Source organism: Leucopleurus acutus (assembly GCF_964270905.1).
Source record: "Leucopleurus acutus genome assembly, chromosome: 9".
Taxonomy (NCBI): domain Eukaryota; kingdom Metazoa; phylum Chordata; class Mammalia; order Artiodactyla; family Delphinidae; genus Leucopleurus; species Leucopleurus acutus.
In genome coordinates, this window is record NC_139144.1 from 44,281,879 (window position 1) to 44,309,755 (window position 27,877).

General features: G+C 35.1%; 1 protein-coding gene across 1 annotated transcript in view; it reads left to right on the forward strand.

The window, feature by feature from the left end:
* THSD7A (thrombospondin type 1 domain containing 7A) overlaps positions 1-27,877 on the forward strand; it is a 459,010-nt gene that overhangs the window by 175,536 nt on the left and 255,597 nt on the right. Inside the window, exon 2 of the mRNA XM_082846599.1 lies at positions 18,113-18,944. Coding sequence (XP_082702725.1) covers positions 18,113-18,944 — 832 coding nt within the window. The remainder of the gene's footprint in view (positions 1-18,112; positions 18,945-27,877) is intronic.

Sequence of the window (27,877 nt, forward strand, 5' to 3'; positions counted from 1 at the left end):
ATGGCATAAAATTCTGAAAAACTGCTTATCCATAGATAAAAAATTCAGCCGTTGGCAAAATGAGTTTAAAAACCCTCTAAGAGATGGAGATTTCCTGTGAGAGCTGTGAATCTCAAATCTTAGGTGTAGTGTTTGTCACATTGAGAAACCAGAATGCTTGGGAAGATAGCAATTATGAAAATGTAACACATCCTGAGAGAAACACCGTGACATTGAAGAAAATGCCATTGAAATAACGAGTCAACTATTAACACCATCAGGGTGAAAGAAGGCCTATGTGGGGAAAATAATTTGAATTCCATCACTTCTTGCAGTCATCTTCACAAGCATATTAACAAGTGACCAACAAGTCTAAAGTAAAATACACATGATAAACATGAATCCTTCTGATGACAACCTCAGGAAAAAAATAGAAAAGAAACCAGAAGGTTAATAATGTTAAAGTTTACTAAATTAAATATTGTTAAATTTTAATTATTTAATATTGTTAAATTTATTGTTAAATTTTCAACAATCATGGGTGGCTCTTTCTTGAAAAGAAATAGTCATGCTTTACCATTTAATTGCCTAACGTCCTTAAGGCTTGAATTAGCTTTCAGGCACAAATTTTCTTAAGCTATGGTTTATTTTTCTCACCTATTAGCCCTGCAATTAATGAGTTTTTGGTGCTGAACTCACAGACTGCTGGTCCCCTATTGATGCTGGCAGGGTGGCCATCCTATCTGGTGCTTGACTTTCATTACTGTCACTTTCTGAGTGTACTGTAACCTAGACCTCCATAGCTAGGCTACTCTATTTTCTAGCCTCTTGCTAATTCATACAGGGTGTCAAGCTATTGGTTTTAATTCAGATCTTTTCCTTCAAGGATTCCTAGAAACAGCCATCTTCTGATAGCTCTTACAGCTCACCAAGTATATAGTAAGGAGCAATCCCAATTATATCTTAAATGTACTCTGGAAAGAACTTTCATATGACTTTTCATTGGCAGTCTAGCATTATAGTGGGAATTACAAAAGGAACATGTCAAAGCTCCTGTCCTTGAGTGGTTTAAAATCTTACTGGAGAAATAGGTTTGCATATGCAAAATACTTGGTAAACAAAATAGGACACTATAACAAGAGGTCAGAATATGTAGCACAGATAATGTGAGAAATTCTCTTAAACATACATAGCGTGAGAAGAGAATGAATGAGCACAATTAAAGCAGATTGTTGAAAGGAAGTTAGGATTTACTTAGAGTAAGGTATTATAAAATATATTAAGCTAGGATTCACCTACAGAAAAGTTTCCAGTGCCTCCCCAACCTCATCCCAAGCTCCCTTTCCTTTTCAGATCTATGTTCCACGTGCTTACTTATTTATACAGTCTTCATTTTCTGGTTTTGTCCATGTTGTCCCCTGTTCCTGGCACTCTCTACGCCCACACTAGCAGCTGTCAACCTTATGTCCCGTGATTCCATTTCTGCCTCTCCAACTCAGATCTCATTATTTCCATCAAGCTTTGAGTTCCCCAGTAGGAATATAATATCCTCCTTCTTTAGGCTTCCAGTGAAGCTATTTTTCCTCTCTGACTGGAATACACAAAATTCATTCTACTATTTAAAAGTATTGAGTGTTACCTTGTGGTATATGACAAGGAGCTATGATTTAAAGTATGTCATTAAGGCTACTTTGCTAAAGTGTATGTCTTCTCATCTCCACTCTTCAAAATATGGCCAAAAGAACATTATATGAAATTTACTACATGGCAGTTTTAACAATTGGGTCACATTGAACCTACCTCAGAACTTGTTGTTAATAATCAATAGTTAAAAAGAAGATAACAATGCTCATTTATGTTTTTCTACATTAAAAACTATTTGGAATCTTCCAGTAATGACTTTTCAATAATGTGAAAGAAAATTTCACCAACCTCTGATTTCAAGTATGTTTTTAACTCAAGAAGTTCATGGGTAATTGAGAGAAATAATTCTGATTCCTTGGATTAGCAAAGAGATGTGGATGCTTAAAATTCTAGGTATTCATAATATTTATTAAATCGAATGGAATTGTTCAGTTAACAAGGTACAGTATTAGTATGAACAGGGACATAGGTATTAAATAATTAGTTAGAACTCTCATGTTAAGAAAAACAGGTGATCTAAATTGATGCCCAGAGCTGAAGTGGATACCTCAAAAAGACAAAATACCTTCAAGATACATCAGTTCTTTTGGATAAATACCCAAAAGTGGGATTGCTGGATTATATGGTAGTTCTATGTTTAATTTTTTTTCAGGAACCACTATGCTGTTTTCCATAATGACTGAACCAGTTTACATTCCCATGAACAGTGGTCCAATTTCTCCACATCCTTATCAGTATTTGTTGCCTTTTGTTTCTTAGATAATATCCTGACAGGTGTGAGGTGATATCTCATTTTGGTTTTATTTGCACTTGCCTGATGATTAGTGATATTGGGCATCTTTTCTTATACCTCTTGGCCATTTGTATGTCTTCTTTGGAGGAATGACAGCACTGTCACAATAGCCAAGATGTGGAAACAAACTGAATATCCATTAACAGATAAATGGATAAAGAAAATGTGGTACAGGGCTTCCCTGGTGGTGCAGTGGTTAAGAATCCGCCTGCCAGTGCAGGGACACGGGTTTGAGCCCTGATCTGGGAAGATCCCACATGCTGCAGAGCAGCTAAGCCCATTCGCCACAACTACTGAGCCTGTGCTCTAGAGCCTGCAAGCCACAACTATTGAGCCCAGGTGCCACAACTACTGAAGCCCGTGTGCCTTAGAGCCCATGCTCTGCAACAAAGAGAAGCCACTGCAATGAGAAGCCCGCGCACCGCAACAAAGAGTAGCCCCCGCCCGCTGCAACTAGAGAAAGCCTGCACGCAGCAACAAAGAACCAACGCAGCCAAAAATAAATAAATTAATTAATTTTTTTTAAAAAAGAAGAGAGAATGTGATACACAATGGACTTATCTAAAATAGTAAAACTCATAGAAGCAGAGAGTAAAAATGGTGGTTTCCAGGGGCTGGGGGAGGGGAAGTGGGGAGCTATTAATCAATGGGCATAAAGTTTCAATAAGTTCTAGAGATCTGCTGTACAGCATTATACCTATAGTCAATAATTTATTGTACACTTAAAAATTTGTTGAGAGTAGATCTCATGCTAAGTGTTCTTACCACAAAAAACCAAAATTTTTAAAAATTAGGATTAAATTCTGGTAAGGAACACAGTCTAGGTAATCTAAATGCAAGTTTCCTCTGTCCCTCTGCTGTGTCCTATTTAGCCTGGAGACCATCTGTGAACTGTGAGCCCCTATGACCTTTGTACTCTAGCAAATAATGAGCATTCAGTATAGAATGCTCAGAACATTTTTAGCACTAGAATTGCTTCCTATAATGAGAATTTAATTTATGAGTGTAATTTTGATTTAAATAATTCTCATTCCTTTTCCACCAAAAGAATACTAAATTGATGCAGATAGATGTGTAAAGCATTTGCTTTGTAATTAGCCTAATTTTTCGTGGCATTATATGAACACTATATCAAAGCATGTAAACATATATTATAAACATTTATCTTCAAATATAACCTAAAAGTTATCAATTCTGGACTATGCAGTGGAATTACAGTGTTCTGAGAGAAAAGGTTTGGGGAGTGATAACTGAATGCATGGCACCTCAAGAACCTGGGTCAGAGAGTGTTGCTGATTAAGGAATGTGGAAGAGCTCAGAAGTGAAACGTACCTCTAGTTCCTTGAGTTGGCCTCTGGATAAGGATTCATTGAAGAAATAGATATTCAGGGACAGGATTTTCAATATGTGCCTTTGTCCTTACGGGGCTGAGTTAGCCAAGCAATTACCAAAAGAATGGCCATAGTGAGTAAGTTCATTACATAGCATAGTATGAATCAAAAAAGTCTAAATCTTGACAGAATGTGTGTGAGATGAGTTAACAGAGTTAACGTAAGAAGCTTGGGTGAGACTCACTGTGTTGAAACGGATATGAGGTTATTACCTTTTTTATCTCAATTAGAATAAAAGATATGTGGACGTGGTCAGGTGTTTTATTTATCTGTCTCGTCCATTTTATTTACTAGTTTCCAGATTGCTCTATTGTATTATTGCACAATCTAACAATGCCACAGAAAGCAACAAGCCTAATGATCAGACCAGAAGTCTTCTTAGGAATAAGAAAAAATAAGAAGATTAGTATTTAGTTTGGAGTGTTAAAATATTTGGAAAACTATAAGGAAGTGTTTAGATTAGAATTCTTAGAGTGGAAGATTTTATAGGAATATTGCAAAGAAATCCCTAATAAATAAAGCTGACAGTCACCAGAATGGGCAACTTTGCTAAACAATGAACTCTTGTCACCAGAGGTATTCTATCTGAGGCTAAAAGAACCTAAGAAAGATTGAAGAAAGTTTATAAATATTACAGGATCTCTGTGGACACTTCCAAATCACAGATTCCAAGATAATGGTAAATGAGTGAATTATTTTTGGAGCCAGAGGCTACTTGGATAATTTACTAAGTAGAGTTTGAGAAATAGAGTTCCAGTGTGAGCTATTTTATCTTAACTAAAGTCTCCTACGGTAGAATGTGAGAGTGGGAAGTCAGAGAACGTGAGCTGGGAAGTCAGAACATCTGGGTTCTGACCCAGGCTTGGCTAATGACTTTGTAAGCTGCACTTAACTTCTGATGGTCTGAAGATCTTGCACTGTTTATCACTATGGTGTCCTTCAGTTTTAAATTTTACAATTTCTGTGAATGTGCAACTGTCAGCTCCCCTATTCCTCATTTAACCATCTGCCTTAGCTGATTCTCTGTCATACTCTTGGAACCAATTACTCAGTGAAGCCATGTGTATTAATGCCCTGCGTTAATTTCAGTTGATATATATTATGTTTTTTAAATGCATCCTTACTGTGATTTTAAATCAGGCAAAAGAAGTACTATATTACATCTACATGTGTCTTCAAAAAGAGTAATGATGTGCCTTAAAGTATAGATTAGCCTAATACACTGGTATTAATATAATATGATTTTTAAATTATAGCTATTTAATACTTACGGAATTTGTCAGCCATGGAAATTTAATAATCAAGGAGAAATGTATATCCAAACACAGAAAGGTACATAGAAACAAAAATCAGAAAATGGATGCTTATTTCTGGCTCCCTAATTTTTAATAAGATCTTAATGTTTTAGGCTAAAAGAAACTTTCCCTCGTTAAAGATATACTGTCCACAGTTATTAAAAAACAACTAACAGAACTGTATGCATCTTCAGCACTGCTTTATTGGTGACATTTCTTTGAAGATAAAACTGAATATCTGATTCTTTAAGAAAGGACATGAGTTAGAAATACTCAACATTGATCAAATCCAGTTATGGCTCTACATTTTATAACTTAATTTGGGGCTATCTTACATATGCCATATTTTCCAAGGTAAAATTATTACATGAAAAATACTGATCAAATAATCTAATTCTTAAGAAATTTGTGCATGTTTATGGGTTATAGTTTATCAAAGTTGGGAAGAGCCTCCTAAAAAATTAAGGTAGTCTTCAATTCACTTTCTGGGAAACTGAAGCATATACATTCAAATCTTAAATTACCTACTGATTATTTTTCAAAGCATGGTATAATTTTGAGCTTATGCTTAACTTTATAAGAGCTTTACACTTGACTTTACCCATTATGGAAACAGTAATCTAAGCTCTAGTAGACATTTCCAAGTCACTGATGTTGCAAATTACCGCCCTAAACTGTACACTCACGTTCCTTCGACACGTGGCGTTTGGAAAGATTAACTTGGCTTCAGATGAAGTATTTTGCTAGCAAAAATCATTTGTATTTAAAAAGTATATTTACAGATAATGTACAGTTACATTCATATACATACCGCTTAGTGTGTTGAAAATTAAATGTTTCAGGTATTTGAATTGCTTACTTTTAACTCTGTATAATTACAGCATTTAGTGCAATATCAATTATATGGAGATTATGAAAATATACAGTGATGCATAAGGGCATTGACTAAGGTAACCATGAAGGAAGGCTTTATAGTCTCTTGTAAAGAAGTCATACTTCTCAGTTTCCTTAATGTATAACTGTAGTCCTTTGAAGTAAGAAGATAAAAACGGAATTTATTAAATTTATTGTTATCCTTAATAATTGTCTGTAATGCAGTCTTACCCCAGTGCGTGAAAGGAAGAAATTAACATTTTTTTTGTGTTAGCCTTATTAATTGTAACATCACGTTAGGGGGAGAATCTACTTTGGTTCTGTTTTACTAGAGTGGTTTATTATATGCAGGGGAGTATTAAATCGTAATATATACCTAAAATGAGCTTCACACATGTATTTATTAACCAAAGTATGTGCAAAAAAATGTCCTAAATAATCAAAGAATAAAATATATTTTAGTTGGGTTATTAAAACAGCACAGATGTCAAAAGGTTACTTCCATTCATTTTGATTTTCCATTTTGTGAAGATCATATCCATAATCTCACATTACTGACTAAAAATATATTGTAATTATAGAGGTATGCAGTTCACAGTGTAACATCATCAGAAGAACTTGGAATCTATTATTTATAATAACTATGTATTTAATATGCTAGGCACTAGACCTAAGATGATAATGGTGGCATTTCTGAGCTGTCTTTTTTTCAGTGTTTAATAAGACAAGGAGGGTCTATTATATCTATAATTGGCTCTTCCCTTTTTGCTTGAAGGTTTCAAATAAATTGCTTCTAGGCCTAAGGAATTTAAGAATTCCCCAAGGCTTTGAACTTGGCAGTAACTTCCTAGAACCTTGGCACCATGTTGCTATATCCAGAAAATTCTCGAAGTTTCATAAGATTATAGATTGAATACAGAAATTGTTGGCTAAAGTTTGTTGTAGCATTATATGGTTTTTTATTGTGGTAAAATGTACATAATATAAAATTTGCCTTTTTATCATTTTAATTGAACAATTCAGTGACGCTAAGTATACTCGTATTGTTGTGCAACCATACTACCAGTAACCATCTCCAGAACATTTTCATCATCCCAAACGGAAACTCTGCCCACATCTCTCCTTCCTTTAGCCCCTGGTAACATTCTGCCTCTGTTTCTATGAATTTGGCCATTCCAGGTACCTCATATAAGTGAGATCATACAATATTTGTCCTTTTGTGTCTGGCTTATCTCACTTAGCCTAAGTTTTCAAGACTCATGCATCTTGTAGCATGTATCAGAATTTCATTCTTTTTTAAGGATGAATAATATTCAACTTTATGTATATACCATATTTTGTTTATTCTTCCATCTTTTGATGTTTCCACCTTTTGTGGTGCTTTCTTATCTCAATATATATCTATTTTCTTTCCTATCACAGCACCTAGCACATTGTAAGCCCACACTAAATGTCTGTTAAATGAATAAATAAGCATGATAAAAATTCAGGCATCTTCAGCCTTTAGCAATTTTGTCCTGAAGGTATACTGTTCATAAAAAGATAGATGACTTTGGTTTGACATTTTTAGAGGAAAAACAAAAAACAAAAACCATCATTTGCTAAGCATGAAATGTCACTTATGTGCCATCTCCAATCCACATGGCTTCACCTCCACCTCCAGTCACTCCTGTGACATCCAATTTTGCACAGGTTTAACTAGGTTCATGTAGATGAAAACTGACTGCAACTTATCATAGGCTGAGCAGTCTACTTTCCTAGAGCTTCTCTGACACTGTAGTGCAAGACGCCTGCAGAAATCCACTTAGCACTCACTCACGTACAGCTTGAAATTGTGAGGGAGTTAATGACCATGGGACCATTCTTGACCACTGGGGAATAGGGGAAAGAGGATAAATGCTTTGCAATATCACCTGCTAGGGTGACATACAGTAGCTTACTACTGACAGTTACTAAGACTCTGACTTTTTGATAGATGGAGATGATAGATTGAGATGAATTGTAGGTAGGAAGTGAGGCATTTTGTGTTAGGGTCCAACATAACATCCTTGGAGGAATTACAGAAATTAGTGCCACATCAGACATTCAAAAGATACAGGAGACATGGTCCACATCATATTCCTGTCTAATTGACCTGTGTTGTTTCTAAAAAAGGTAAAACAAAACGGGATGGATCATAGAAGATGATAGCAAGCTGCTGTAAACTTAACCATGTGTTAGGCCCAATTGCAGCTGATATGAAAGATGTGATATTTAAACTACAACAAATCAACACAGTGTTAGACCCTTGGTATGCAGATACTGATCTGGCAAAGGTGTTTTCCTCAATTCTCATTAGTAAAAAGGATCAAAAGCTCTTTGCTTTTACTTGAAACTATATAACAGATGCAATCACTCCCTTACCCTGGGGACAGTTAACACTTCTGCCTTTTGTCAAAAAGTACATCACACTAGTCCACTATATTCGTGACATGACATGGATTTGGTGACTAGGAAGGGATTATTTATTAGAGATATTCTAATAAAAAAAAAACCAGGGGCACCCTCAACACTCTGACTGGAAATCTTAGTTAGATCACCCAGTTCATAAGGTGTATTTTCCACTTTACATGACTGTAGGTGACAGTATTGCTTAAACTCTCTGTCATGATATAAGAATCTCCTTTCCTCAAATTTCTGTAACATTCTCCTCACTTCTTCTTTTTAAATTAATTTTTATTGGAGTATAGTTGATTTCATTGTTGTGTTAGTTTCTGCTGGACAGCAAAGTGAATCAGGTATACGTATACATATATCTAGTCTTTTTTAGATTCTTTTCCCATATAGGTCATTACAGAGTTTTGAGCAGAGTACCCTGTGCTATACAGTAGGTCCTTATTATATATTAGTGTGTATGTATCAATCCCAATCTCCCAATTTATCCCTCCTTCCCTTCCCCCTTGGTAACCATAAGTTTGTTGTCTACATCTGTGACTGTATTTCTGTTTTGTAAATAAGTTCATTTGTACCATTTTTTAAAGATTCCACATATAAGTGATATCATATGATATTTCTCTTTCTCTGACTTCTTTCACTCAGTATGACAATCTCTAGGTCCATCCATGTCACTGCAAATGGCATTATTTCATTCCTTTTTAAGGCTGAGTAATATTCCATTGTATATATGTACCACATCTTCTTCATTCATCTTGTTGATGAACAGTTAGGTTGCTTCCATGGCTTGGCTATTGTAAATAGTGCTGCAGTGAACATTGGGGTGCATGTATCTTTGTGAATTATGGTTTTCTCCAGATATATGCCCAGTAGTGGGATTTCTGGGTCATATGGTAGTTCTATTTTTAGTTTTTTAAGGAACTTCCATACTGTTCTCCATAGTGGCTGTATCAATTTACATTCCCACCAGCAGTGCAGGAGGGTTCCCTTTTCTCCACACCCTCTCCAGCATTTATTGTTTCTAGATTTTTTGATGATGGCCATTCTGACTGGTGTGAGGTGATACCTCATGGTGGTTTTGATTTTCATTTCTCTGATAATTAGTGATGTTGAGCATCTTTTCATGTGCATCTTGGCCATCTGTATGTCTTCTTTGGAGATCTCACTTCTTTTTAAGTTCTTACTGGCAGCTACTATTAGCCTTTTTCTAACAGTCTTTTTTTTAAAAAGTACCTTTGGCTTTGACTAACACTTTCCTCATTGTCCTTCCAGCTCTGCCCAATGCCTGGTTCCAGTATGCCACTCCCATATTTTAAATTTTTGGTTACAGCAGCATACGTCTTCAAGGACCATAGTCTGTGTTAGGTATCTATTGCTACATAATGAATTACCTCAAAATTTAGCTGATTACAGCCAGTAAAATTTATTATCCCAGTTTCCACGTGTCAGAAATTTGGAAGCAACTTAGCTGGGTGGTTCTGACTCAGGGTCTATTATGGGGCTGTGGTCAAGACTGGCCAGGCCTGCAGTTACCTGAATGTTGACTGGTGCTGAAGGATCTGCTTCCAAGGAGATCATGGGTCAACAGACTTGCATGGAGTCTAGCCTAAAGACATCACCACTGATGCATACAGAGTTTAAAAGATTAAGTCACATAAAAATGAAATCTTTTTGTGTGAGAAAAAAGCATTTCACAACTTTATCACAAATATTCCTCATAATATTGATACATAGCTTACGGTTCCGATAGTATTATGAGACTATGGAAGTTAATGATATGGTACGTATTATATTATGTTTTACATATGGGAGAAATCAAGATTTAAAGAGGTTAAGTAATTTTTGTAAGAGAGATCAAGTTGATAGGGCCTGAAAATAGATTACTATATTTGGCAACTGTGAAATCAGCTATCCTAGTCACTGATTCATCATTCATTGTCTCATCAAATTTAAAGAGCTTGTTCTAATTTTTATACATTTAATTTGATACTCTTATATAATTTCTTATTAAAGTTTAATTACTTATTGAAGATGAAAGCTCAGCTTGACTTCACAGTGATCTCTCCTTATCCACCAAACTGATTTGTCATTTGAGAGTTATATTTTAAATTAAAGTGAAATTAAAACTCAAGTCAAAAAAGTTATGAGCACTCCTTTTTTTTTTTCCTTTAAAAAGAAAATTTAATCCATTTTAGGTCAGTGAATATTCAAAATTTAATTGTTTTTATGTTGATAAATCTACACAAGGGGGTCTCCTAGAGAGAGTGCATACTTATAATTAAATCAATTAGTATAATATAGAATGGTACAGTATGCCAGGCATTCAGTTTACCAATCTGTGGGATTATTTCAAGAAAGACATCTAAGATCACATGTTTGCTTCTACGCACAGCAAAAATGCTTTGAAATGACCAAAATGAATGCAAAATTTAAAAACTTATTTTTCAGTGTTGGAAAAAGGGAGGATACCAGCAATCCTCCAGAAAGTTTGAGGTCTTATGTAGACCACAGTACACAAAGGATTGGATTTAAGGGAATAAAGACTATCTGTGTAGTTAAAATAGTCAAAAGATGGACCCTCTGAGGAAATAAGCACATCAGATTCCCCCAATAGGAGCCCAAATTTGGAAAACTAGCAGTCTGTAGATATCAGGGAAAAAAATGGCTGTTTGGAGGGCAAACTGGTACATTTGGGTGGACACATTTGCAATACCAGATGTATCAAAAGCTTGAAAAGTTGCAAAACTCTTGGCTAAATTACCTGACCAATATATAACAATTGATGTTTATTGTAACATTCTGTATAGTGTTGGAAAAAAATTTTTATAAGACCTAAATTTCCACAAATAGAATATCAATTAGGTAAATCATGGTAAATTGATACAACATGCCATTCAACCATAGTATAGATCTAATTGTGCAAACATGAAGAACATATGAGATTAACTGTCTAGTAGGGTCAGTCTTTGTGTGTGTGTCTATACCTGAGCCCCCCAACATTTATTGAAACAGAGTTATTTTTATAGCATATTGTGTAGTTAAAAAGAAAATTATAAAACAACTTATAGGATGACCTTAAATTTATTTAAATATATTTTTAATTGCCTAATAGGATGACAGCAAAATATGAAGACTAGTTACCTTTAGTTCATGGGATTTATGAAAAATTTTCTTTCCTGATAATTAGCAGTAATTTCTAGGGTTTTTTTCCTACAGTGATTTGCTCAAGTAAAAACGAAGAGAATTTTTTAAAAATTCTGTGACTTAATCAAGACAGTGTATGGTACTGGCACAAACCAGAAATATAGATCAATGGAACAGGATAGAAAGCCCAGAGATAAACCCACGCACATATGGTCACCTTATCTTTGATAAAGGAGGCAAGAATATACAGTGAAGAAAAGACAGCCTGTTCAATAAGTGGTGCTAGGAAAACTGGACAACTACATGTAAAAAGAATGAAATTAGAACACTTCCTAACACCATACACAAAAATGAACTCAAAATGGATTAAAGACCTAAATGTAAGGCCAGACACTATCAAACTCTTAAAGGAAAACATAGGCAGAACACTCTATGACATAAATCACAGCAAGATCCTTTTTGATCCACCCCCTAGAGAAATGGAAATAAAAACAAAAATAAACAAATGGGACCTAATGAAACTTCAAAGCTTTTGCACAGCAAAGGAAACCATCAATAAGACGAAAAGACAACCCTCAGAATGGGAGAAAATATTTGCAAATGAAGCAACTGACAAAGGATTAATCTCCAAAATATACAAGCAGCTCATGCAGCTCAATATCAAAAAAACAACAACCCAATCCAAAAATGGGCAGAAAACCTAAATAGACATTTATCCAAAGAAGATATACAGATTGCCAACAAACACATGAAAGGATGCTCAACATCACTATCATTAGAGAAATGCAAATCAAACCCACAATGAGGTATCACCTCACAGCAGTCAGAATGGCCATCATCAAAGCATCTACAAACAATAAATGCTGGAGAGAGTGTGGAGAAAAGGGAACCCTCCTGCACTGCTGGTGGGAATGTAAATTGATACAGCCACTATGGAGAACGGTGTGGAGGTTCTTTAAAAAACTAAAAATAGAACTACCATATGACCCAGCATTCCCACTACTGGGCATATACCCTGAGAAAACCATAATTCGAAAAGAGACATGTACCACAGTGTTCACTGCAGCTCTATTTACAATAGTCAGGACATGGGAGCAACCTAAGTGTCCATCAACAGATGAATGGATAAAGAAGATGTGGCACATATATACAATGGAATATTACTCAGCCATAAAAAGAAACGAAATTGAGTTATTTGTAGTGAGGTGGATGGACCTAGAGTCTGTCATACAGGGTGAAGTAAGTCAGAGAAAAACAAATACCGTATGCTAACACATATATATGGAATCTTAAAAAAAAAATTGTTCCGAAGAACCTAGGAGCAGGACAGGAATCAAGACGCAGACGTAGAGAATGGACTTGAGGGCACAGGGAGGGGGAAGGGTAAGCTGGGACGAAGTGAGAGAGTGGCATGGACATATATACACTACCAAATGTAAAACAGATAGCTAGTGGGAAGCAGCCACATAGCACAGGGAGATCAGCTCCGTGCTTTGTGACCACTTAGAGGGGAGGGATAGGGAAGGTGGGAGGGAGGCACAAGAGGGAGGGGATATCGGTATATATGTATACGTATAGCTGATTTACTTTGTTATACAGTAGCAACTAACACAACATTGTAAAGCAATTATACTCCAATAAAGATATTTTTTAAAAAATCTGTGACTTGTGTATTTCAAAATAGGACACTGTGCAGCATTCATGAGACAGAATTTAATATACTCCTAAGTTGTTTGTGCATTCCTTGATCATGGTAAACTAGGACGTGCTGTTCCATAAGCAAATCCAGGAGGGAAAATGCATCATCTCATTTGAAGGATGCAGACATATTTAGTCAAACAAGAAACTGGCTCATCTGAGAGTTTTATAGCAAACAAGGACAGAAAGTAGTTTGCATAATTTTCTCATGCTCCTTTTATAGTGTTTATCTTTTATAAGGCTCTTTGGAACAGTTGCTAGCCACCTGTCAATAATGTGGCCTTTTATAGACTCAACCTTTTATTGTTCTCATGCCCTTGACATACAGAAAAACAACCTTAGAAGGAGTCAGTGTTGAATAGGGTAGGCAACATACTAATTTTAAATTTAAAAGACTGTCTTTTGTAGACTGACATAAAGAGAGAGTTTTGAATGATGTGAAGAGAATAGGCATGTTATGAAATCTTCCTTAGGGGGAATAAAAATAAATTGATTATTTTATCAACGTTTTTGGAAATTGAGTTAAGAATTATATTTAAAGCACTAGTCAGTGGAAAACGAAGCCAAGTAGCATTCATTTAAAGTTGTTGTAACAATTTTGCATAATATTGCATCAGTTCCAAGTGAAAATATTTGTATTGTGAGTCCAACAATTACATAAATATTTTGTATATGCAATCATTTGTTTTAACTTCTTTTTAGTGGAATAAGATATCCAGTATATTTTTCTCAATTTACATAAAATCTGTCAAGCTAAGTGTTCTACATGTATTTATTAACCTACACCCTAGAAGTGCTTTCATGATACTGAATGAACACAATCCTACAAATCTGTATGCAGGAATACATTTCCATCCGTAAAGGGACATTACCAAGCTCTTAAGTAGAAAGGTGCCTATCTTTTGTTTTGCACAATTAGATTCCAAGTTCTCTGTATATAATCATGAACAAGAATAATAAAGGAAGCAAGTTTCAAACCAATGGAAATTCTTTCTATTCTTGTTAAAAATACAAACATCCTGATACACACACACACATACGTTCACGCAGACACACACAACCTTTCCAACACCACCATTTCCCACTCTTAGTAATATGAGATGTGGGGCTACAATTTAATATTTGTGCAGAGACCTATGAATTAAATATCATATTCTCATACTGTGCTTGGGAGACGACTTCATGTTTTCCTTGATAGAGTTTGCATATTGTGCTTTTCAAATTGCACTTTAAAACATTTGTACTTCTTGAAATGTGGTAGCTAATTGGGCTGATAATTCTTAGCTGCCAAGAGCAACTTTAGATGTGCTCCTCTTGCTGTTCAGTATGTGATTATTTTAAAACTACTTGGAGGACAGAACTAGACAGCCCTTCATCAGGTGTGCAGTGGTGAAGATCTGATTTTTCAATAGGTCTGTTAATTGGACACAAGTACAATACCCATGATTTAATGAAAAGTTATGATAGCAGATAAGGTACCCTGCAAAGTGAATGAGTTTTCTTTAGATTCAATTGTGATTATATTGCCATGTCTACTTTCACTGGTGCCTTCATGCGTTTTTTTTTTCCCCCTTTAGCCTAGTATTTTTATATATCTCTAGAATTTTCTTGAGATACCTATCTTCTGGTTCTCAATGTAAACATACTTGGAATAAAATAAACCCAACAATGTTATCTATTACTAGCTGGTTAATAGAATCTATGATATTATTTTTGGAGTGGAAATTGAATTGAATTTGTATAGAGAATGTATGCTTTTTCTAGTTATCTAAGTCAACTTTCGAAATGCTTATTCATTATCAATGTATATGAAATAGTGTAGAATTTTTCTCGAACTCAGTTTCTTTCTGTTGGCATTGATATCAACCACGTAATGCCTTGGATAATAAAATCTGCAAACTAAATTCTCTTTTCTGAACAAAATAATTGAGGAAATTCATTCAAAAGCCAGCCATGTAAAAGACATGATCAAACCAAATGTTGCAGAAGATAGCAAAGTTCTGTTCTTAAGGAGCTACTGAGTCAGTCTGATGTGATAAACAGATGTTGGCAAACTATTATTTAATAAACTAATTGAAATTGTGGTAAACATGATGTGAGAGACATGTGGAGTGTTCTAAGAATGTGTAAGAAGGGATCCCTCCCTAATTTGATGTTAGTAAGCTATGGATCATTTTCAAAGTAATCATCATTCACTTTTATTTTTGAAGAAACTTATAAGAAAGGCTGGAGTTTTCTGATAAAATTTGGTTTATAAGAGTAATATCTTCACCCATCCTTATTTTGTCTAGGGTAAATTTCAAACGTAATAGTTAACTAGTGTTGTATAGTTCTGCTTCATTGTTTTAGAGGGTTTGTTTTTTAGTATGTGTGTTTTCCTTACTCAGTAATAACACACAGACTTAAAGTCAATCCACATTTTGTATACTCAGGTTTTGGTAATAAAATATTAATTTTCATCAGTTGAAACACACCCATTAATAGTAGTACAACCTACCTAAAGAGTACAATTAAATATTTTTAAGTGCCAAATCTATAACTTTCCTATAAAATTTTTTTTGTTTTTACTTGGACGATAAAAGACTGACTTCTTAATAGTCCTAGTCTGATTCTTCAGTCTCATTTCATAATTAATATCAAAGATTGGAAAACAAAATATCAAGAAGTTCTCCTGAATTACACCTGGGTTTTACACTTTGAGTTAATGCAAGACACTTATATTTTGAAATTTAGACTTAATGGCATATAGCTTACTCCTAACTTGATGGTCCAACATAAACGTATCTTTATATGCTGTATTTAGGATGAGAAATAAAGATTACTATTGTTTGAGTATGAAGGGGAAAATGAATAAATAGCAAAGATTTATGGAATTAACTAAAATTTCATACGTTTTACTCTGTTCCCTTGAGAAGGGTCCCACGTTCTGATTCCCAAACTGGATATTTAGGAAATCTCTAAGACAGCATCAACAGATTTATGAATATATATTTTTCTTTGACAAATTAAAAATAAGATTAAAATATTATCAGGTATTCCATGTATACAGATATAATACACTCACTGACTTTCTTAGCTCATAAAGTTTTGACATCAGCACTCTGGGAAGGCTGTTTCCCTGAATGTATTTTAAGCCACTTGTAATTCTCTACATATGCATATGAACTTCATAAAGTAATGATATAGGTATGCCAAATTTTCACGCAACTGTGGTTAGTTAGCACAGTATTTTCAGTCAATCTGTTTTCTATTTACAACTCCATCATTCCATTTGTAATGAAGTTAACATCTTCCAGTTGTAAACATCTAGTTAAAATTAAATGTTTAAATATAATCACATTCTTCATATTTCATTCTTTGTAAATTAATTGTTTTGTATAGGAGTATCTAAGTCTCAAGCTCTGAAATCTAGGATAAATAATAAAAATAAAAGTCAGAACTGGAGTCTAAAATCCAGGATGGTTTTTTTATTCATTTAAAACGTGAACTTGGCAAGTCACCTCCCCTCCTTGTCACTTGTTTTCCTCATTCATAGAGTGAATCTCTTGGCATAGTTTAGTGGTTTTTACTTTTCAGCGACAGAAGCCTCTTCTCAGACAAAATCTATGTATAATCTCAACATACATAAAAATAAATAATAGTAATGGAGCTTTTCTTAGGGAAGCAGCAATGAGGGAGGAAGGGAGTGGGGTGGGGCTGAGTGACCCTAGAGCCGGACCCTGTATGCTGCTCGCCCACTTCCCACACAGCCTATTGAAGATGGCTCTAGTCCACATCAAATAATTCCTCAAATGCCAGGGGCCACGTTTTGAAAATCATGTAATTATATGATTATTACATTTCTTTAAAATTCCAAAATAATGTAATCTCTATTACATGAATTGCTATTTGTCTATTAAAGTCTTGAGAATCCTATTATCTACCTTAAAAAAAAAGAAATGATATATGCAAATATAAGTAGGTTTCAATCTATGATAAGAAGGATTCTAAGGTAAAAAGCCCACATTTCATTTTAAAGCCACTGACTTAAGTATTCCATAAAATTGCTCCATAATACCAAGTAGTTCATATTTAGGAAATGAATAAATTGATAAAACTCAAAGTAACACTTTAACATGCAGAAAATTCCAAAAATATTTTAGTCAAATTTTAATTCTCTTACCCATCTTTCTATTTCACTGTGGAGATGAGAAAAAAAATTTTTTTTTTTGTAAATTTAAGGGCAGAATGTGATAGAATGAATTTTTCACTTCCCAGCTTTGGTTACAAGAAAGTAAACACTTCTGTCAGCACACACGTGTGCAACTAATAGATTCTTTCAATCATAGTATGTACAACAACAGAAAATGAGAGGGAAGACAGCATATTCTACAAAATAGTTAATTGCCCCAGGAAAAGAAAAGTCTGCAGGAGACTAAGTTTTTCACAAGCAGCCGTTTTCTTTGCCAGTTAGTGAAATGAATTTGATGGTTATGAGGCAGGAGTAATGGGTTTTCACTGTGACTAGCTCTAATGTGAGCTAGGGTTCTCTACGTACCTAAAATTAAGCAAGGGTTCTTAATGAGCCGAGGGTTCTCTACCTACTTAAAATTAAGAAAATGAATAAAAGCAAGTTTTCAGTAATCCCAAAAGGACTCAAAATGAACTTGTCCCAGCGATTACCTTATATAGACTCTGTGACACAGTTCCCCTTCTGCAAAAATACTGAGTGTAGATCATCACTTTCCAACAGTCATGTACAGAGACCTACTTTATAACACTTCAGGGAAGTTCATGTACTAGATCTTGAAGTGCCTTTCTGGAACGTGAAGTAATTTGTAGTTTTCATCTAGTAGCACTGTTAACTCTTGTATCGTTTTTAGGTCCATGGGGCCGATGCATGGGAGACGAATGTGGTCCAGGAGGCATTCAGACCCGGGCTGTGTGGTGTGCTCATGTGGAAGGATGGACAACGTTGCATACAAACTGCAAGCAGGCTGAGAGACCCAGTAACCAGCAAAATTGTTTCAAAGTTTGTGACTGGCACAAAGAGTTATACGACTGGAGGCTGGGACCCTGGAATCACTGTCAGCCTGTGATTTCAAAAAGCCTAGAGAAACCCCTTGAGTGCGTTAAAGGGGAAGAAGGCATTCAGGTGCGAGAGATCATGTGCATCCAGAAAGAGAAAGACATCCCTGCGGAGGATATCATTTGTGAGTACTTTGAGCCCAAGCCTCTTCTGGAACAGGCCTGCCTCATCCCCTGCCAGCAAGATTGCATTGTGTCTGAGTTTTCTGCCTGGTCAGAATGCTCCAAGACTTGTGGCAGTGGGCTCCAGCACCGGACGCGTCATGTGGTGGCGCCCCCCCAGTTTGGAGGCTCAGGCTGTCCAAATCTGACTGAGTTCCAGGTGTGCCAGTCCAGTGCCTGTGAAGCTGAAGAGAGCATGTACAGCTTGCAGGTGGGGCCCTGGAGCACGTGCTCGATACCCCACTCGAGGCAAGTAAGACAAGCAAGGAGACGTGGGAAGAATAAAGAACGGGGCAAGGACCGAGGGAAAGGAGTGAAGGATCCGGAGGCCCGTGAACTGATCAAGAAAAAGAGAAACAGAAACAGACAGAACCGACAAGAGAACAAATATTGGGACATCCAGATTGGATACCAGACCAGAGAAGTTATGTGTACTAACAAGACGGGGAAAGCTGCTGATTTAAGGTAACATTTTATTACCATTAAATAAGCGTGTCTCTCTGTCAAGACCATGGGCTAGAGAGTACTTAAGGCCTTCTGTACTAAGTCCTGGAATTCATATGTGTACACCTAGGATGAGCTACCCCCAAGTGGGACATTTCCACTTGAAGACATTTAAACTTTTGTGGTTTTCCTGAAGTTACCTCTGTTTTATACATGTTTAGGCACTATACCACTAGAGGTAGTTTAAATTTTCCTGTCAAAATCTAAAGCATGAGAGATTCTGCATGAGATGATATTGCTTCTTTAGATCAGCAGTGCTGTTTTCACCTATAATGGGGGAAAAAAAAAACATAGTGAGCTGGAGTTTGGGAATTTTCATTTCAGATACTTATTTTAGTAAGAATAAGGCACACTTATAATCTCCCCAAGTTTATAACATGTTCAGAATTACCCTATAAACAAAATCTAAACAACCACCCAGGGAGCTATACCTAAGAATAGTTCCTTTTACATTTTATAAAATGGAATAACTCTCCCCAGAAGAAGAGGGAAACCAGCAGAAAATAAGGTAAGTAAAGGTTATTTAATCATGAGTAGCTTACTTTAGAAAACACGTAATTAATGGACTGCATTGTCTAGATAGAAATTATTTGTCTAATTATCTCTGGGTAAATAATGACTATATTATGAAAGACTTCTCATGCATGATTTATTTCTTGTGAAAATATTCATTGAGGATTATCTAAAGGGTATTATGTTTTCTGGATATTCTAAATTTTGCTCTTGGATAAGCCAGACCATCTGGGAGGGACTTATTTGGATCATTTGCATAATTGCTTCTTCTGTAATATTTATGCAGCTATGATTTGGACTGAACTGAGAGAAATTATGGCAACATCACTCAGAATTTTATATCATATTTATTGTAGAAATGACATTGGAAGTGTCATCTACTCCGTTACACAGTCTGTTCTCTTGATTAAAAACACATAAGATAAATTTCGCTGAAGTCTCAACCCATGTGCTTCTGGTGAGCATCTGGATCGTTTTCCTTATGGCCCCTGGATATCTTGTAATAGATCACGTTTTCCTGTTTACCTTGGGAACATAAGTAGGACTATGTGGCATGCGTGTTGTTTACTAATACCCCCTACCGGCTTCATGTTCTTCTCACCCTCATTATTCTCTTTCATTCATTCTTGTCTAATGATTTTGCTATCTATGGATTTTGAAAGCTGACTGAAAGCCTTTTTGGAGCAGGATATAGTTTCAATAAGTGAGTAAACAAACAATTGATGTATCTGCCTAAGACAATTTCTCTCATCATACCATTGTTCTGGTCGCTATTTTTAGGATATTTGCTACTCCCTCTTTGTACATACATAATTGGATTTTCTTTCAGCCGTACAGTAATTTGCTCTCTCTCTGTTCTGAGGTCATCAATCCAACTCTTTTCCTGGTCTTGCTAAAGGCTGCTTCTCCTGCCTTCATTCTCCAGGTTCCCTGTGACTCCTTGAGAGAGAGAGAGGGAGAGAGGGAGAGGGAGAGGGAGAGGGAGAGGAAGAGTGTGTGTGTGTGTGTGTGTTTGTGTGTGTGTGTGTGTTCACCTCTGATTCTGTGTCATGGACATTTTAATTTCAATCCCTGTTTAATTCTTTTCTCACTGTCCTTTTCCTGGTGATTTTCTGATCTCTTTTCCTGAAGTATTACAGTTATATTAGTTACTTGGCTCCCACCATGTAATTGAATAAGCCTCCAAGGCAACTTGAGTTGTCTCCTGCTGTCGCTAGGTTAATATGCTGTAGACGTTTAATTTCATGTTGACTACTCAATTAAAAGTATAATTAGAGTAGTAGCTACTACTGCATAGAGCCTGATATTTCCATCCAGTTAGTTGTAAGCAAATAGATATAAAAATCTGTAGATCCTCTGCTGGGTGCTTATATTCCATTAGAAATACCGTATCGATTCCAATAAAATGGTAGTTGCATGTATGTTATAACTTACTAGGGTATAAATTAAATACTATGTTAAACAAATTGCTTCTTAATATTTCTCTTATATATAAGAATATTTTTATATATAATTATATATATATTATATATAATAATATATATAATTATAATATATATAATTTATATATATTATATAAATATATTATATTTATATTATATATATAAATTATATATATTATAATATATTATATATATTATATATAATATATATATTATATATATTTTATATATATATATTTTATATATATTATATATATAAAATATATATATAAAATATATATATTATAAAATATATATAATATAAATATATTATATTTATATTATATATATAAATAATATAATAATATTATTATAATATAATAATATATAATAAATAATATAATATAATAATATATAATATATAAATATAAATATATTTATATATAAATAATATATATATAATATAAATATAATATATATAATTACAATATATATATAATTATTATATAATTTAATTATATATATAATATTTCTCTTATATATAAGAATAATATGAATAAATATATATGATTAAGAAAGTTAGTCTTAGTAAAGAAGATACAACAATTAGGTATTTTGCCTACATTTTTCTCAAACATTACACCATACCAGTGAAGCTTTTTAAAGTGAAGAATGGATAGATAACTCCAACAAAGAACAGGACCACAGGTGAAAGACTTGATGATTAAAGTGCTTCATCTTATATCAAATTCAGAAACAATTTTATTGTGTAAGAGGATAAAAAAGTCATTTAGTAAGGCTAAAACAGTCCTATTACAATAACTAAATGAATTTATCTAAATAAACCTAAGAATCTTGGGGAAGCAATTCATAGGGCAAATAAAAATAAGTTTAGTAGAATTGCTGCTAGAACTGCAAAGCTAAAGATGATAGATTTCCCATGCTTTCTGCTTTCAAACAGACTAAAATCAGTAAGAATGAAAAACATGAATGCAAGTCCATCTTTTATGACAATAGGAAACAATCACAGTCCCAAACCACAATTGATAGAGAAGATTATAGATTAATTTTCAATCTATAAATTAAATAGATCTAACTGAGGAGGAAAGTTAAAGGGGCATTATGTCTTTATAGCTTTCATGAGCACTTAAAATCTCTAAGAGTAGCCTGAAACTTCTGAGGGGCCCGGTTAATGGCATGTTTTATGATGGCATGGTCTGTCTTTGTGAAAGGGCTGCTGAAGCCTTCTTGTTTTCTGTTTGAAAACAGAATGGCATAATAACACTGAGGGGAACTCACTATGCCATTATTGCCAAGAAAAGACTATTAGTTTGATGGACTGGGGGATTAAAGTTTTGATGACCAGTGGAAGAGAATTCTAAATCATTACACACACCATGACACAGGGGGCTTCCCTGTGAACCAGTGATTTTCAGCCAGGCTTGAATAGAGTCTTACCCCAGGTGAAGAGTTGTTTTGAAAGTTTCAACAGACAGCTCTTCAAGAAACCAAACATATTAAAGAAAATATGGTCTTCTGAATCAAAACCAGAAGGAATTTTAGTATTCAAAGAAGAGTCAAGAAAATAGAATTTTAAAAGTGATTTGACAGAGCTCCGAAAAGGAAGAGGATTATAAAACAAGTAAATAGATTCACATTACATGCAACGGTAATTGGAAAATTTTCGGTGGTAAGAGGAGTCAGTGAGATGGAGAACAGTTTAAGAACATCAACTCCAATTTTTTAAAAAGATGATGGGTCTGGAAAGTAGATCACTATATAACATTCTGGGATTCCTAAAGATAGGACCAGAAAAAGAACAGAAAAAAGAAAAAAACAAGATAAAACAAAACCCCCAAAATATAATAGAAGACTTTCCTGAAGTTGGAAGACTTTAATCCACATATTGAAATTGTACAGGGCCAATATTCTGGTAGAGGAGGCTGAAATAATGTCCTCATGGAAGACCTGATATAGAACAATTTTATAAAGAGAGACAAAGAGACACCAAACCAAAGACCAGGTTAGTACCCAGTTCTGAAACACTAGAAGCATTTCCTTTATAGTCAAAAATGAGACAGGACTGCACATTATCTTCACTGTTAACATTGATCTGTAAGTATTAGTCAATGTAGTTGAAAAGAGAAAGAAATTAAAATTGGAAAACAGGTGGGAATATTAAGATTTTTCCAGATGTATAGAAAACTCAAGATATTCAATTGAAAATATATTATAAACAATAAAATACCTCAATAGGGTGGATGGACACAAAGATAATATCTCAAAATCAATATATTCCCTAGATGCAAACAACAATTAGCTAAACATGATGGACACAAAAAATTAAAATATCCCATTTACAATAGTAAAAATTCTGTTAATAAACCTAATTATAAAATTTCTGCATGTAATACCAGACTTTGAAAGTACAAAAGTAAATGTGTACCTATCTAGAACATCTAATAAATATATCAATTGTCCCTACGTTGTTACTATAAAATTAACAAGAGAAAAATAAGTAAAAGCCAGGAAAATTCTGAAAAATAAAAGTAGAGAGAAAAGACTAGTGTCACAAGATAATTAAATGCATTTTATTCTTTGAATAATAATAATTTTATGTTAGCACATGAATAATCGATCAGAAAAGGGTCTAGAAAAAAGCTCCCCAAAACCCTTCAGTATGGCGCCAATGGTGAAGGAGCATTTCCAAGTTGGGAGAAAAGATATAATTTAATCAATTTGTTTTTGTTTGGAGGGCAATTGCTTTGCCACGTAAAGAAGAAGAGGAAGAAGGAAGGGGAAAAAAGAATTGTATCCCTTTTTCAATTGTATACCCAAACAAAGTCCAGGTTCATTGAGTACTTAAAAATGTTTTCTTTTTAAATACTAGAAGAAAGGCTAGAAAGTTGAAGTCTCAAAATAAGGAAGGTATCCTTATGTGACCTATTAGGCCACAGAATGCAGAAAACATACAGGAAAAGATTCATCTATACGATTATATTTATTTGAATAAAGAAAATTTTGCTCAGGAAAAATGTTAACCAATTAAAATCCAAGTAGCAAATGAAGAAAAAATATTTGTGATATGTAAAATTGACAAAGAGCTAGTTTTCTTAATGCATAAAAAGCTCCTACAAATCATTAGGGAAAAAGTCCAAAATCTAATATAAAAATCAGCATAAGTTTAAGAGAATGAAAAGACAAGCCACACTGGGGAAAACATTTGCAAGACACATTTGATAAAGGGCTATTATCCAAAACACACAAAGAACTCTTAAAACTCAACAGTAAGAAAACAAACTACTGGATTAAAAACTGGACTAGAAACCTTAACAAATACCTCACCAAAGAAGATATACAGAAGGCAGACTAAGCATATGAAAAGATGCTCCACATCATATGTCATCAAGTAGATGCAAATTAAAACAACAATATGATACCACTACACACCTATTAGAATGGCCAAAATCCAAAATAACGACAACACCAAAAGCTGGTGAAGATGTAGAGCAACAGGGACTCTCCTACATTGCTGGTGGGAATGCAGAGTGGTACCGCCACTTTGGAAGACAGTATGGCAGTTTCTTACAAAGCTAAACATACTCTTACCATGTGATCCAGCAATCATGCTTCACCAAGAATTTACCCAAAGGAGCTGAAAACTTATGTCCACACAAAAATCTACACGTGAATGTTTATAACAGCTTTATTCATAATTGCCAAAACTTAGAGGCAACCAAGATGTCCTTCAGTAGGCGAATGGATCAAGAAACCGTGTTACATTCACACAATAGAATATTATTCATTGCTTAAAAAGAAATGAGCTATCAAGCCATGAAAACACATGGAGGAAACTTAAATGCATATTACTAAGTGAAAGAAGCCAATCTGAAAAGACTGCATACTGCATGATTCCAACTATAATATATGGCATTGTGGAAATGGCAAAACTATGGAGACAATAAGTAGATCTGTGTTGCCAGGGGTTAGATGGAAGGGAAGGATGAATAGGCAGGGCACAGAGGATTTTTAGTGCAGTGAAACTACTCCATATAATACTATGACGGTTGATATATGTCCAAACCCATAGAATGTACAACACCAAGCGTGAGTCATAATATAAACTGTGGGCTTTGGGTGACAATGATGTGTCAGTGTTGGTTCATCAGTTGTAACAAATGTACCACTCTGGGGGATGCTGGTAATGGGTGAGGCTATGCATGTGTCGAGGCAGAGGGTATAGGGGAACTGTTTATATTTTCAACTCAATTTTGCTGTGAACTTAAAACTGCCCTAAAAAATAAAGTCTATTAAAATCAGCAAAGGACAGGATCAGGTCAGAGAAAATATGCTAATCTTCAATCATAATTAAGAAATATAAAACATTTAAAATCTCATTTTCACCTGTCAAATTAGCAAATAAAAATGTTTGATAGTGTATCAGGGTTTACAGCCTCCAGGTTTGGTGATTCACTAAAAGGACTCAGAGGAATCAGCATATAGTTGCATTCATAGGTAAGATTTATTACAGTGAAAGGATGCAAAGCAAAATCAGCCAGGGAAAACGTGCATGGAGAAAAGATGAGAGGAAACCAGAAGCAAGCTTCCAGGGTCCTCTCCCTGAGGAGTTTCGCAGCCTACGCTTAACTCCTCCAGCAAAGAACTGCAACAACACGGGCAAGGCATTGTCTACTTGGGAAAGCTCACTAGAGACTCAGTGCCCCCAGGCTTTTATTGGTAGTTGATCACATAGGCACCCTCAACCTGGCATGTACAAAAATTCCAAACTCCCAGAGGGAAAGCAGCTATTCACCATAATTCACATTGTTTAGACAAACAAATTAGGCACAGAGAGCCACTTTATCATTTAGAGAAAATTTTATATCAATGTAGGGAACTGTTCACCAGGTAAGTTCCCAGATGCCAGCCAAAGGCCAGTCCTGCAAACAGACCTTGTATGGATAGAAGTCTGAGACTTGCTTGCTATTGTATCAACAATAGTATTTAATATTAAAGAAATTGGGGAAAGAGTTGCTCTTATACAGTTTTGGTGGGGGCAGAAATAGGTACAAATATCTGAAAAATAATGTTATAATACGTGTCAAAATTAAAAATACACGTTCCTTTGGCAGTGATTTTATTCCTGGAAATGTTTTCTAAAATACATTTGTGTAAATATGTGTACATCTCTTATTGTAGCATGATTTGTTACAGAAAAACAATCTAAATCCAACCAATAAAGGACTACTTAAATCACGGTGCTTCCACATGTGGAATGCCACGTAGTTATTACCAAATGAGATACGTATCTCAATCAATGCAGGCTGCTATAACAGAGTATCATAGACTAGGTGGCTTATAAACAACAGAAAAAATTTTTTTCTCACAGTTCTGGAGACTGAGAAGTCCAAAATCAAGGCATCAGCAAACCTGGTGTCTGGTAAGGGCCCTCTTCCAGGTTGCAGACTGCTCACTTCTCACTGTATCTTCTCATGGCAGAAAGAGGGGAAGAGAGCTCTCTCTAGGGTTCCTTTGTAAGTGCACGAATCCCATTCATGAGAGCTCTACCCTCATGATTACCTCTGAAAGGTCCCACCTCCTAATAGCATCACACCGAGAGTTAAGGTTTTCAACGTACGAATTTTGGGGGCACACAAACATTCAGTCCATTGCAGTATGTGACTTCTAATTAAACATAAGGGAGTAAAGGTAGTTTTATTTTAATTCACTGCCTTGAAATTAGCCAGAAACACCAATAAAGGAAATAATCACTTCTATTTACAATAAATAAAAATAAAAATAAAGTATCCACGTGAAAAATCCAGATCTAAAGGACGGAGGAATCTAGGACTTGAGGTGGGGAGATTCCTTTAAAGTAATTAGGGCCCAATCCAGGAAGATCCGTTCAAGAATCTTTTCCTTGGAATATCTCAGTCTTGGGAGGTGGGCATGGACCATCCACAGAGGTGATGGGAAAAGTCCCTTAGGATCCAGTTCCTCACCCTAGAACCACAGGGGAAGTATAGCTGGAGGAACAGAACATAACTCCCCTCATCTCTTGGCTGACTTAAGTTGTCAAAAGTGAAGTGGAGAAGAAGGGGATATAGGAGGCAGCCATTTCTAGATTGCAGCAAGCATAGCTTTAAGGCTTGTAAGATCTAAGGGTTTGCTGTAAGCCACCTCACATCTGGAAAGCTTTTAGCTGTCCCAGCTCACCAATTCCTGAAATAAAGACCTGACTATGCATTTCAAAGGCACATGTTTCAGGAATAACTATGAAATCTGCTATATATAATACAAGAAGTGTTTAGTGGAAATAGAGCCTACTTTTGAAAATACCTTCCTTTGAACACGCACTGTTTTGTTGTATTGTCTGACAAATGCAGTTAGTTGTAACTATAAATCAATGGAAGCATTGCCAAGAAGTGTGGAAAATTCAGCCCAGTAAATTCCTGAGGGAATAAGAATTAGAATTTAAAACAGATTTCTGTTGGCTAAGACAAAAAAAAAGTAGCTTTATCCAGCTTCCAGATAACTCCATGAGTCAGACATTTTAGGCACAAATATGTAAGGATAAAAAATAACTGGGTCCATAAACATAGTCAACTCATCTTTGACAAAGAAGCAAAAGCCATACAATGGAGCAATGATAGTCTCTTCAACAAATGGTGCTGGAACAACTGAATATCCACGTGCAAAAAAAAGAATCTAGACATAGACCTTACATTCTCCACGAAAATTAACTCAGCCTCCAGCAACCAAGACGTCCTTCAGTAGGTGAATGGGTAAAGAAACTGTGTTTACATTCAGACAATGAAATATTATTCAGTGCTAAAAAGAAATAAGCTATCAAGCCATGAAAACACATGGAGGAAGCTTAAATGCATATTACAAAGTGAAAGAAGCCAATCTGAAATGGCTGCATACTGTGTGATTCCAACTACATATGTGATATTCTGG